This window comes from Ursus americanus, chromosome 36, assembly GCF_024610735.1.
Source record: "Ursus americanus isolate L20-20 chromosome 36, mUrsAme1.1.p, whole genome shotgun sequence".
Taxonomy (NCBI): Eukaryota; Metazoa; Chordata; class Mammalia; order Carnivora; family Ursidae; genus Ursus; species Ursus americanus.
In genome coordinates, this window is record NC_142162.1 from 12,101,763 (window position 1) to 12,113,947 (window position 12,185).

A 12,185-nucleotide genomic window follows, 5' to 3' on the forward strand; every position below is an offset into this window, starting at 1 on the left:
TTATAGTCAAAACATGACTTAGACCTTTGGTAAAAAGTAATTTTGCAATTTTTTTTCTATTGAGTAGTTGTTGCCCTCTGGGCATATCCAGGAAATGCTTTTTGAATTAAATTAAAAGGAAAAAAATAAATACTGTAAAGCCATTATTTTATGTTATCTATGATAGGGAACATCATCTGTTAATGACTTCCTGCTCCAAGCTGTACTTTTCAACTTCCTCCTACTCCAGCTATTCAAATCATCAAAAATATGTTAACTTCTTTCCTTTGTATAAGAAGCTGAGTTATTTGTCCTACTTTTTCTCCTCATTTATGCAGTTAATTCCTGGTTATATACAATAGTAGGAGTAAATTTGTTTAAAAAAAAAAAAGTAAATTACAGGTTATTCAGCCATTACTCTACAGTGCGCTGGGATTGACCTAATTGACAATATAGGGTCATGAGCCTCATGTGACAGAGGAGTATGGAAAACCAGAATACAGGAAACCTATTCCTAAAGGGAAAAAAAGTTATGGTTTCACTGACATAAAAGTGAAACAGTGGTTATCTTCCCATATTTAATTTCTCATACTAAAATTTTCAGAAATTAGACCATTTGTCATCACCTGTTGCTATCATCATTGTCCAGGCCCACCTTTCTTTCTTTCCTGAATTATGGCAACATCTTCCCAACTAGTCTTCAGTTTTCCTTCAGTCATTTTTTTTTTTTAACACAGGAAGATCCTTTTAAAATCTAAATCAGATGATATTCTCCTGTTCAAAATCATCCAATAGCATTTCTTACCACTATAAAACCAAAGTCCTTAAGATGGCTTTCAGGACCCTTCTGATCTACCCCCGCAGATATCATATTCCACTAATTTACCCATCTACCCAAACACTAGCCCTTTTTTACTGCTCCTTAAAGATACCAAGCTGCCTTGGAACCTTTGCATTTATTCTTTTCTCTGCCAGAGCACACCTCACTTAGTATCCATGTAGTTAGTTTCCTCACCTACTTTTCTCTTTGATCATATATCACTTTATTGCTGGGGACCTTTCCTGACCAACCTATATAAAATGGCAACAGGTCTCCATCACCCCCTCTTTTCTAACCTGCTGTATTTTTCTAACACTTGTTACCCTCTGATATACGAGGATTTGTTCATCTGTCTCAACCAGGAGAAACTTGATAAGGCAGGAGTTTTATTTATGTTGTTTCTTGCTTTTTCTATAGCACCTAGGTGCATAATAGATGCTCAGTGAATAATTGTTGAATAAGTGAACAAACTCAAATGATTCGCAGTATAGTCATGGCTCTTTCATCCTGGACCATGCTCAGCTGAGTTGTCTCAGAAGGCAGAAGCAACATACTTGGTAATCTGAAATTAAAATATCCTTCAAGATGAACTAGGTATATTTTATCCACTCTATTATAAGTGTTTAACATGCTTAAACCTTATAAAAAGCTTTTCAGGAGGAAAAGAAAATCTACACAATTTTTTATCAGTAAAGTGGAAGTCTTTTCGGTGGCACAGATCATTGAAATTCTTTCCATGTATATAGACGTAATCTTTCCTTCTGTTAGATACGTTAGAGTTAGGAAGATCTGCATTTGGTTTTCCATGTAAGGTCTCAGCTTTTGATAGTTGTGTTCTTAAATTCAAATGACCTTTATTCCAATTTTAACAGCAATAATAGTTTGAACCTTTATATATATATATATATATATATATATATATATATGTCTTTATATTATATATAGTATATCAATTATTTCAATTTGAAATAACCAGTGTTAGGGTAAACAAGTGTTCTCAAGATCTCACACCTGTAAAGGTACTATGGTATTGCTACCTGCTTTTCACTCTTTACTTTCCTATTGCACCTAGTAAACTTTCCAGCCTACATGTTTATTACAGAATATACCTTTGTTTATAATCCACATAACAATCTCTTTTATTGATCTACTAAATTCTCCAGCCAAAAAGCACAAAGAAACAACTCACAGGCCCAGAATTCTTTATTACAGAATAGAGCAAGAGCCGCAACCTACTTAATTACCACAGGCTCCCCATTGACTCCTTAACTTTTTGTTGCTTACTAAAATCATAACAAAACCATCTTTGTAGAGGCCTGCATGTTTATTTGAAGGACATGGCCAAAAATCTTTTATTTTCCAGATGAGGCTACGTGAAACACAAATTGTCTGGCATGTAGATCAAATTGTACATTACTGAGAAATCAAAATTGTGGGGCTCCTGGCTGGCTCAGTGGGTGAAGCATATGCTCTTCATCTTAGGGTTGTAAGTTCCAGCCCCATGTTGGGTGTAGAGATAACTTAAAAATACAATCTTAAAAAAAAAGAAAAAAATCAAAATTGATATTGAGCTAATTAAACAATGACAAAGTTAGATAAGAGCAGTCACCTATTGGCAAGATGTTAATCCTCATTTTTTTTTTTTTGCATTTTGTTTTATATACTGCATAGCTATTTAAAAAGATGTTAGTTTTATCTTTTTTTAAAGATTTATTCATTTGTTTTAGAGAGCACAAGTGGGGAGGGGCCGAGGGAGGGAGTATCTCAAGTAGACTCCACACTGAGCATGGGGCCTGATGTGGGGCTCTATCTCACAACCCTGAGATCACAACCTGAGCCAAAACCAAGAGTTGGACGCTTAAATGACTGCACCACTCAGGTGCCCCAAAAGATGTTAGTTTTAAATGAAAATATTATAGGTAATAGAAATATATAACTAACCCCTTATAAAGATACTTCATTTGCTAGCATAAATGTTATTAGAATATAATAGCATTTAGATTCAGCTTGGGACTAAGAAGTTGTAATTATGTTTTTGGATTCCTTTTGGATCAGCCTTTCATTTCATGTAAGGCTCTTAAGCTTTTAATTATGCCACTCACAGACACAATTATAGAAATACAATTTAAGGTTGGTGTGGACTATGGGTCTCATCTATGCCAGTGAGTCACAGCCCTGGGTCTTCAAAAATACTAATACAAGAAGATGTAAAATATTTGTATAGTTTACTGAAATAAAATTATCCATGGTTTGTAAAACATCACATTTCTTTCACTAGAATGATTTCAGCTCAGCATGGCAAAGTTTCATTTCCCTTTTAATCAGAAGTTCTGAATGAAAGTTATATGGCTTTGTTGTTTTTTTAACAGGGAAAAATATTTGTTATAATTTAATTAAAAAATTGAGAGACAGAAATATTTCAAAATAGGAATTCAGTGTTTTTGGGTGGAGTAGATAATAAAAGGTTTTATTGGTGGTGAAATGGCTAGGAAATCTTTGGCCCAATTTAATGCCTGCACTTTGCAGAAATGGAAACTTATACTCCGAGAAATGGAGTGTCCTACCCTTAGCTCCCATACCTTCTAAGAGACAGAGTTAAAACCTGGATCCCTATCTCCTGACTCCTAGTCCAGTGCTCTTTTTCATTATATTGTATGACTCCACAGTGTCTGGAACCTAAGCAGCCTGTCTCACATTACAGAGTACTAATGAGTGGTCGGGAGAATACTTCTGCCATATTATATGTACTTGTAATATAGATACTGTTGACCTTAATAATAAAAGTTATGTTACCAGCAAAAATGAGTTTATTTGGGAATAACAGAGAATTGCAATTCAGGACAAACAAATTATGGCAAAACCATAGGTAAGTCCAACAAAGGAGAGGAATATTATTTTAGGGAGAAAAAGAAAGTTGGGGAGGTTGTTTTGAAGCAAAGGCCCTCAGAGACAAGCAAGAGTTCCGGGTGAAGATGTTTCTCATTGATGAGCTGCAGAAGTAGTCAGTTTCTTGTAGGAAATGCAATGTAAATCTTTCCCTGTTGAGCCCTGTAATTGATGATTTTTTCCAGTTGAGGATTTTTCTGTTAGGGGTCTATAATTGACAAACTTTCTTGTAATTGACATTGACTGGTATGGCTCCCCTTCCACCTCCCCTCACTTTACTGAGGTTTCCTTTTAATAGTTTTCACAGTTCATAGAACAAGTAAGTTAACAGGTTTCTTCTTTCAAAGTTTTGTTGCTGTTTCCCAGTCTGTCTGATAAAGGACACTTGTTGAGGTGGCATTATTGCCTTTCCCAGTGAAGTTTTGTTTTGTTTTGCTTTGTCCAGTGCTGAACTGACACCATCTCTTATTTCCTCCCCAGTTTATTATATCCTTCTCAGATGTGTTTTCAAAATGAAGTATTATTTGACTTTTGTTGAGAATGGTCGCCAGAATTTAATAGTAAGAAACCATTCTTTTTAGGATAGTTTTTTCCATAAATTCAGGATCTGGGTAACTACTTCTGATGACTGTGTGATTACCTGATTACAGATATGAGGCGGGATGATTTGGTACTCTAAATAATTAATTCATTATAGGTACGAAGTATTTAAGAAATACTTGATTATAAATATGAGGCAGGATGATTTGGTAGCCTCTAAATATTTAATTAATTATAGATATGAAGTATTTAAAAATTACTACCACGAACAAGAATTTTTACTAAAACACAAAACATAGATTGGGGCCAGAAATAGTTTAATGTATAAGTCACTTAGAGCTTTAGATTGCAGATCCTTAAAATGGCTGTGGGCTAAAATGCAGGTGTTACTTTTGGTCTCTTTAAAAATAAGACGTAGTATCTTGTTGCTCTTCCATTTCTCAAAAATTGAAAGGATCTAGTGCTTTCCAACTCAGAAGAAAAAAACTGCAGAAGAAACAAACAAAATTGTGTGGCACTTTCTCTAAGTGAGAGCTAACTTAACCTAAGACCAAATTGTTTACCTTTTACAGATGACTAAGTAATAGCTTAGTTTGCTTACAGTTTTGTTTTTGGGTTGCCTAATAAGTCAATAGTGAAAAACTTTGTCTTGAAAGCTCTTCAGAAGTGCTGGTTTATTGAGGAATTTAGAAACCTGGGTGTCCTCCTCACCATTTTTTTTTACATGCACACACACCATTAGGCAGTCCTGTGATTATAGAGCCATCTGCAGGAAAATTATCAAGTTGCAACGTAGTTAATGATTCTCTTACCATGTTATTTCAAGTGGCAAATGAGAAGTGACAAACTGCAATTCATGTAGGGAAAGAAGTGGACAACCAAGAGATGTAGGAATTACTAGGGAGGGGGAGGGACCCCTCCTTTAATTTTTCAAAGAAAACTGCTTTGTCATAGTGAGTTTGTGATCAAAAGAAACATGCAATTTGCTTCAGGTTTTACATATTCTTAGTAATTACAGTTCTATCTCATCTGAAGGGTGTCTAATGATAGCCTTTGAGAGGCTTTGTATGATCTGTCAGCTCTTTTCGTATTGATATCAGGAGGATGCTATTTATTTACCCCAAAAAGAGATTTATTTGCTTTCTCCTCCAGACTTATCGTTGTTTTTACACATCCTCATTATACTCATATGGTTGTCAAAAGAGGAACTAAACAAGTGTTCTTTTGCCCTGTAAATGCAGTTTATATAGCTCATTCTTACCACTGGCTGGACAGATAGTTTTTTTCTGTTTTGTTAATCATTAAGCATCTGTAAAACTCAAGTTAGACTTGAGATTTTTGTAAAGAAGCAGTAAGAAATCTGATGTTCTGTTTTGGAGACAGGTAATACTATTTGTGAACTTCGGCGTTGTTTTTACTCTGCTCTGAGTACATGTTTACATGGGTGTCGATGCTCCTCATATCCAACCAATACCGAAGTAAACTGTACCAGTATTCGGACCAATCCATAATATTATCCACTGTAAGTCTGGTTATTATCTGGTTTGGCTAAGATTTAGGTAAAATTAAGGCATAATTGGAACAGTTTTTCAGAGTATCATCTGAGTAAAAAACACAAAATAAAGTCTTTGATTTTTAAGATTTTCATAGAGTGGAAAGACAGTATTTGGAAGCCCCTTACTGATTGAATGGTATCAGCCAAATTAGTGACATTGTTGTATTAGAAGATGCCTTATATGATTTCACATCAATAGCATTATTATCTTTAAGTAATATGCATTGAATGTTAATCGGTTGGTTTGAGAGAGGTGAGGTTTTTTTGAGATTATTTAAGAGAGAGTATGAGCTGGGGGGAGGAACAGAGGGAGAGGGAGAAGCAGGCTACCCGCTGAGCAGGGAGCCTGATGTGGGGCTCGATCCCGGATCAGGACCAGAGACAAATGCAGATGCTTAACCAGCTAGCTAAGCCACGGAGGCGCCCCAAGAGAGAGATGCATTATTTTGCTAGAGTTTTATATTCTTGTTTTCTCTTTGCAAAAGTAAATTTTCTAAATTGTGAGGGTTTTAGAAAAAGACCAGAAGCAACTTCCTGAACACTTAGAAATGACTTTAGTAACAAAGCAGCATGTACTAGAAAAATCTACAATACATTGTTCACATAGAAAACCTGGTATTGTATCTGATTTAGTTAGCCAGGCTAACTAAAATACCGCACATTTAGGAGACCACATTCATTCACAGGTCATCTCTCTAAAAGCTAAAGAAGGAGGAGGAGGCATTGGGGAAGGATCTTTTGCTTTGAATCTGCCCACTTGTAGATTTCTATCACTTATTATCCCTCTTAAACCTATCCTCACCCCCACCTCCCTTGCATCCAATAATTTATTAGTTATTTACTGAGTTTCATGCTTAGGAAAACGCAGAGCTCATTTGTGGAATTACTCACATGTGAACTTTGTTTGGCTTTATTTATCACTCTGAAAGTCTTATTTTCCAGGAATTGATTCACTTAGAAATAATGTTGAAACTTTTCATGAGGAATCTTCTAACGGGTTTTAGATTTACTTTTCTAGCCAGATCTTCTGGCCTTTTGGGACACCAGAATGTTGCCTCCTTGTTTTAGAAAAATGTACAATAAAATTAACTGTTAACTGACCTTTATTAACTAATTAGTTCAAGATGTGTAATTCAGTTCAATTAAAATTTTCTTTTGAAAACTTTTTAGAATTTTAGGTCACTCTTAAAACATTCTTGCTTAAGAATAGTTTATAAAGCAGGTATGAGAGTTATAGTGATCCAAATAGGGAGAAAGAAGAGCGAACAAAATAGATTAAAATAAAATATTGCATAAGTAATTCCATGAAATTTTACATAGGTCTTCAAGGAAGATATGTCTGTTTCCCACCCAACAGAAAAATGAGAAGGAAAAAGGAAATTTTACATGGGGGCTTGGAATTTAAACAGAAGCTGCCAGAAAGTCCGTATCTAGTAGACTTTTCGAAAACATCTTTTCCTAAATCTTCAGTAAAGAAGTAAAATTGCTTAGACAAAGTACATTATAGCTTTGTCTTATCTAGTTTAGGTCTGTGCTTGATGGCTGTTGGAATGACAATAAACATCACATCCTGAACCATTGAAGGAAGGGGAACTGTATTTGAAAATCGGTGAAATGCAATAATCCTCAAACCAGAATCATCAGTTTGTTAATAAAAGATGTATGGCTCCAAGTCATATTTTTTTCAGGGTTTTGTGACATTTTCATTAATCATGTAGCCCATGCGTACAGTAATGCCCATTTTGTTATAAAACTTGGTGATTGTTTAGATTATTAGACAAGGTAGTGTGAATATTAAGTCAGATCACATCATCTTAGAATGACACATAAGTGCTTACATAGAATCGTTGGTGGAAACAATTCACGATAAAAAGTGCAGGACAGTTCAGAGCTCCTGTGCAGACTGCACGTCTGTCTGAAATCAGGTTTAAAAAGTGGCCCTGTCTCCAGCTGACTCGTTTTGTCAGACTGAGTCACAGGATTAACCCTTGACATGTTCCTTTAAAAAAAAAAAAAAGGCAAAGATTAAACAACTGCATTCACTAGAGCAGCACTTGATCCATCTATATGCCTTTTTTTCCTGTAATATGATTCTTCTTAAGAAAAAAAAGTGTGCTGCAGCTGTTGCATAGATTAAATTAGAATTTTTTCAAAAAATATTTTTGAGGAAGAGAAAAAAGACTTGTCATAAAAGATCATTTGTAACTGTGATAAAGAAAATGACAGTCTGTGTCAACCAGTTGTAGTTTTTTCAGGGTAAGGCCGACTTCAAAAAAATATTTGGGGGTAACAAAAGGCCTTGCGGTAGCACAAGTAGACTACGGGAACATTTTATTTAGATTACCACCCTTCTCTTGATGATTTACTGTGTTTGAAAAATCAGTTTAATGTCACAGATACGTAGCCCTCTCTAAGTTTCTGCTTCCACCTTCGCTTCAGGCAGTCGCGTATACCAGCTGAATGTGTCGTGTACCAGGGAAGAGGAAGGTGTCTTAAATACACATGTATGGATTTTTGTATCTCTGTTTTTGAAAGCAGGAATGAAAAAGAGAAGCAAAAGCTTTTAATTACTCAACTCTGTTTAGAAACTATTAGGTTTCACATTCAGGTTTCAGCTTTAATAGCAAATTTCTCCAGTTGCTTAATAAACTACTTTAGAACAGTAAAAGATGATAGTGTCTGACTTTACTCTGAACTTTTTAAAAATATGTGTTTATTCCTTTCAGAGTATCATATAGTTGTCTCTAAAATAAAGAACCAATAATGAAATACTACAAGTTTCACTGTGCTCGAACAGCCAAGATTGTATAGTTGGGTTTACATGATAGTGTTTGTTTTATCAGACGAAGTAGCACTGTTCTCTGGCAAGCCTGGGAGAAATGAGCCTTAACCACTGTCAGTGGATTTTGTTGTTGTTGTTACCAATATATAAAAGTTGTCTCAAGTTGGGGCAATGATTATAGGAAGAAAACGTTCAAGTATTATCAGTGTTTTGTGGCTTCCCTCTTTTCCCCATTCCTCCTCAATTTCTATTCAAAAGTAATTTTTTAAATTTTTAGTCATTAAGAGAAAAAGGAAATTTTATTTTAGATGATCCATTTCCCTTTTTTTTTTTTAAGAGTAGCTGTTCTGTCAGAGAACGACTATCTATGAAAGAGTAAAATTTACTTGAATGGTTTTAAGGCTTGGCATTGTTAATTGTAAATCAAAGCTTTTTACACAGTTCTCTAAGGATTGAAATGGGTCTTTGTGGTCTCTCAGGAGGGAGGAAGTTACAGACCACTCTGCAGACTGGCATTTTAATAGTCTGCTGTACAGTGATGTTCTTTTGCAGCTGCTGCTTAGTCTTTTCTGTATCTGGAGAATGTGGGGAGGTTTTATTGTTATTCCGAGACCGTCAGCTTTTAAACACTGTGAAGTTAGCTGGCCTTATTGTCTGATTTGGTTTTATTACTATAATTTGATCAGTATGTTTCATAAGAATGGGTTGGGGTTTTTGTTTATTTTTTGCCCTCTTATTGAATGTTTCTGGAGTATTTTTTAGAAGAGCTTTGCTTCGTGAAAGGTGCCTTTAAAAAAAGGTGATGTGCCCCGTTTTGCATCTTGTTAGCTCTCCTCTGATTGGCACAGTTTTGTTAGAACCTACAAGGCACAGGGAGAGGGAGAGTAATACAAAGAGGTTTTGATGGGGAGAAAGGAGAGAAATGTTTCTATTTTGTTTCTCTGGGTTAGAATGCAGACAAATGCAAAAGACAAATTGAAAATTTTTTAAATAACAAAATAATACATGGGAAAAATATGTATTTGCAGACAGTGTCTAAAACCTTTTGACTTGTAAGCATAATAAAATGTTTAAGTCTGTGAGACATTTACTCCTGTATCTTATTTTTCCTTTTTGAGAAATTTGAGCATTAACATAAAAATATGAATATAAAAAGTATTCTTTAAGAACAATAATGAACTTGAAGGAAAGACTTCTCAGAAACCTTTTTTGGTTTATCAGCTATAGTGCACATTTTGTCTGTTATACACACCAGCCTTTCATACTTTTATATAAGGGAAAACAAAACTACTACTATTTATAAGAGAAAATAAAACTACTACTATTTAACTACTGAATTGCTTTTACATATTAGTTGGTCCAGAAGAGTGTAGTCCATTATAAACTTTTAATTTGTGCTGTGAATGAGAAATTTAAGGAGATTTATAACTGAAAATCTGTATTATTAAATAGGTCTGTTTTTAAAAACATTTATTTTCAAGATAATTTTTTTAAGTTTTTGTACTGAACTTTTCATGAAATGTGCTCCTTTCAACATTTTTTTCCAATATGATTTTTATAACTTTAAAAAAAAAATCATGATTTGTACTAGCTAGTTAAGAAGTACTTACGTGACGGGTCAGCTTTCTCCAGGAAGTGATTTTGTACAAGGCTTAACTGTCTAGATCCTTCTTGTTACACATGATTCAGTGTTTCCAATTCCTGATAGCTTGATCATGTGTTTATCAGGGTTGGAAGCAACTTTAGACCAGGCCAGATGGTGATGTTGCTAGAGGTGTAGCAAGCTGGGCTTCCCTGCCACCTGTACTCTAATTTAATTAAAACTAAAAACAGATTAAGAGATGTCAGTTTGCCTTTCTTAGAGAGAGAGAGAGAGATATCATATATATGACAAAATTAACAATTTCTTGGGATATTTATCTCTAAGACACTGTGTATCTCTTTTCATTATTTAGCATTCCTAAGTGGCTTGTATTTTTTTAAATACCCAAACTTTGTCTTATTGGTATCCTCCACCAATGCAAGGACTTGATAGAAATTGAAAGAGGTTACTTACAGCATAAACCCTCCCTCTCTGCTCTGTGAGTTGGTTCAGTCCTATTTTGCATAAGTTCCTTTTGAGTAGATCCATGTGTGGATGCATAGTGCTGAAGACTTAACTCTGTTTGGCTGTGTGGATGTATGTCTTGGAGAGAAGCTGTGTGCATTAGCTGCAAACTAATATTTTCAAAATCAACATGTATTGTGCTTATCCTGTCCCTGGAATGGGCAGCAATTCTTTGATGTATTACTACAATGGGAAAACGGTAAGTCTTTTTCTTTGTTCATATAGCTTCTAACTGGCTTGTTTAATGGAAAACAGTGTAGATTAATTGCTTTTTACTAAAACCTGTGAGGTTTTATCATTTTCTGCAATACATTTAAACTATGTATTTCTTTGTAAGTAGCGTCAGTAAAGTTGCCTTTGACACTGTTACTCAATAGTTGTTGGCTTTCATTTTTAAAAAAGGATAGAAAATAAACCTGAATTTGTGAGTTACTATTTTTAATGCCTGATGTCTTTACTAGCAATGAGCTTGAAAGTACATATTTTTCAATGTTTTTTTATATTGTAAACATATAATCTATATATAAAACACATACACTCACAGAGAGAGAGGATTGTTTGATGCTTTGTAGATAGAAGGAAAAGATGAAAGTCATCTTGGATATTCATAAAAATAACAAGTATGAAGCTCTGGGAATGATTAGGGAAGCAGTCAGCTAGTGAGGGCCGTATTTCCTGTTTGGAGTTTCAGGTCCAGAGCCTGACTTTACTGGGATACCATCTGTTTCCAATCAAACCAGAATTTTGACCCTGTACAGATTCATAAAATAAATCACTATTTTTCAAAGAATGCATTTAAACATTTTCCAAAGAATGTATTTCTGGTCAATTTATAGCACATGGTTAGGTGTTTTAAAATAATACCTTTCTGTGTTGCTAAGCAAGACTTTTCTATTCTTTAATTACTTAGTATTATTTAGAATGTTTCTACAAAAGTATCTTTAAGTCAGAGGGTTTTGTATATTCTAAAAGTGAATTTCACTGGAAGATTAAGAGTTATCCTTATAAGATAATTGATAAATATAGTGAAAGTGTTATACTAGTGAGTAACAATCTTGGATTTATGTCAGAAATTCAGTATTTTCCTCCTCAATCTTTACAAAAAAAAAATTTTCCCTCAGGTGTATTATTAAATACATTCATGACCTTAGTGATTTTTTTTGGTCGGGAGTCGAGGCATTTTTTAATGTTAATGTTGGTAGTTATAAAGAAAATATAATCACATTTTCCTAAAATAGGTGTAAAATCAGATATGTTTGTTCCTTCCCTTTTCACCAGTTGAAAATGTTTTCAAGTAGCATATGGTTCTAACCAGGGTACATGAGAACTAATGAAAGCACTTTTTCATTCTCTGACTGCTTTGGGAAGGCCTCTTTGGACTATGTTAGCATTTGGTTGTTAACTTTTGGGTAAGCTTTCTTAATAGATGATAATCAAGCCAAAAATATCCTAAACGCATTAAAAAGTATGTGTTCACACTACCCATATAAGCAGCACTTTGGAGAATGTGAGAGGT

The 12,185-nt window shown here is 34.5% G+C and overlaps 1 protein-coding gene across 11 annotated transcripts in view; it reads left to right on the forward strand.

Annotated features, from left to right (window-relative positions):
• The window catches only part of TCF12 (transcription factor 12), a 352,252-nt gene that overhangs the window by 284,076 nt on the left and 55,991 nt on the right, over positions 1 to 12,185 (forward strand). For 2 of the 11 annotated variants that reach the window (XM_045788928.2, XM_045789132.2), the window contains exon 1: positions 10,147 to 10,868. The exons of 7 other annotated variants lie outside the window; for them this stretch is intronic. In XM_045788928.2, the coding sequence (XP_045644884.1) occupies positions 10,800 to 10,868 (69 nt within the window). In that variant the 5' untranslated portion in view covers positions 10,147 to 10,799. Of the gene's footprint in view, positions 1 to 10,146; positions 10,869 to 12,185 lie in introns of those variants that run through there. 2 more of the 11 variants (XM_087859199.1, XM_045788978.2) reach the window with 2 other exon arrangements.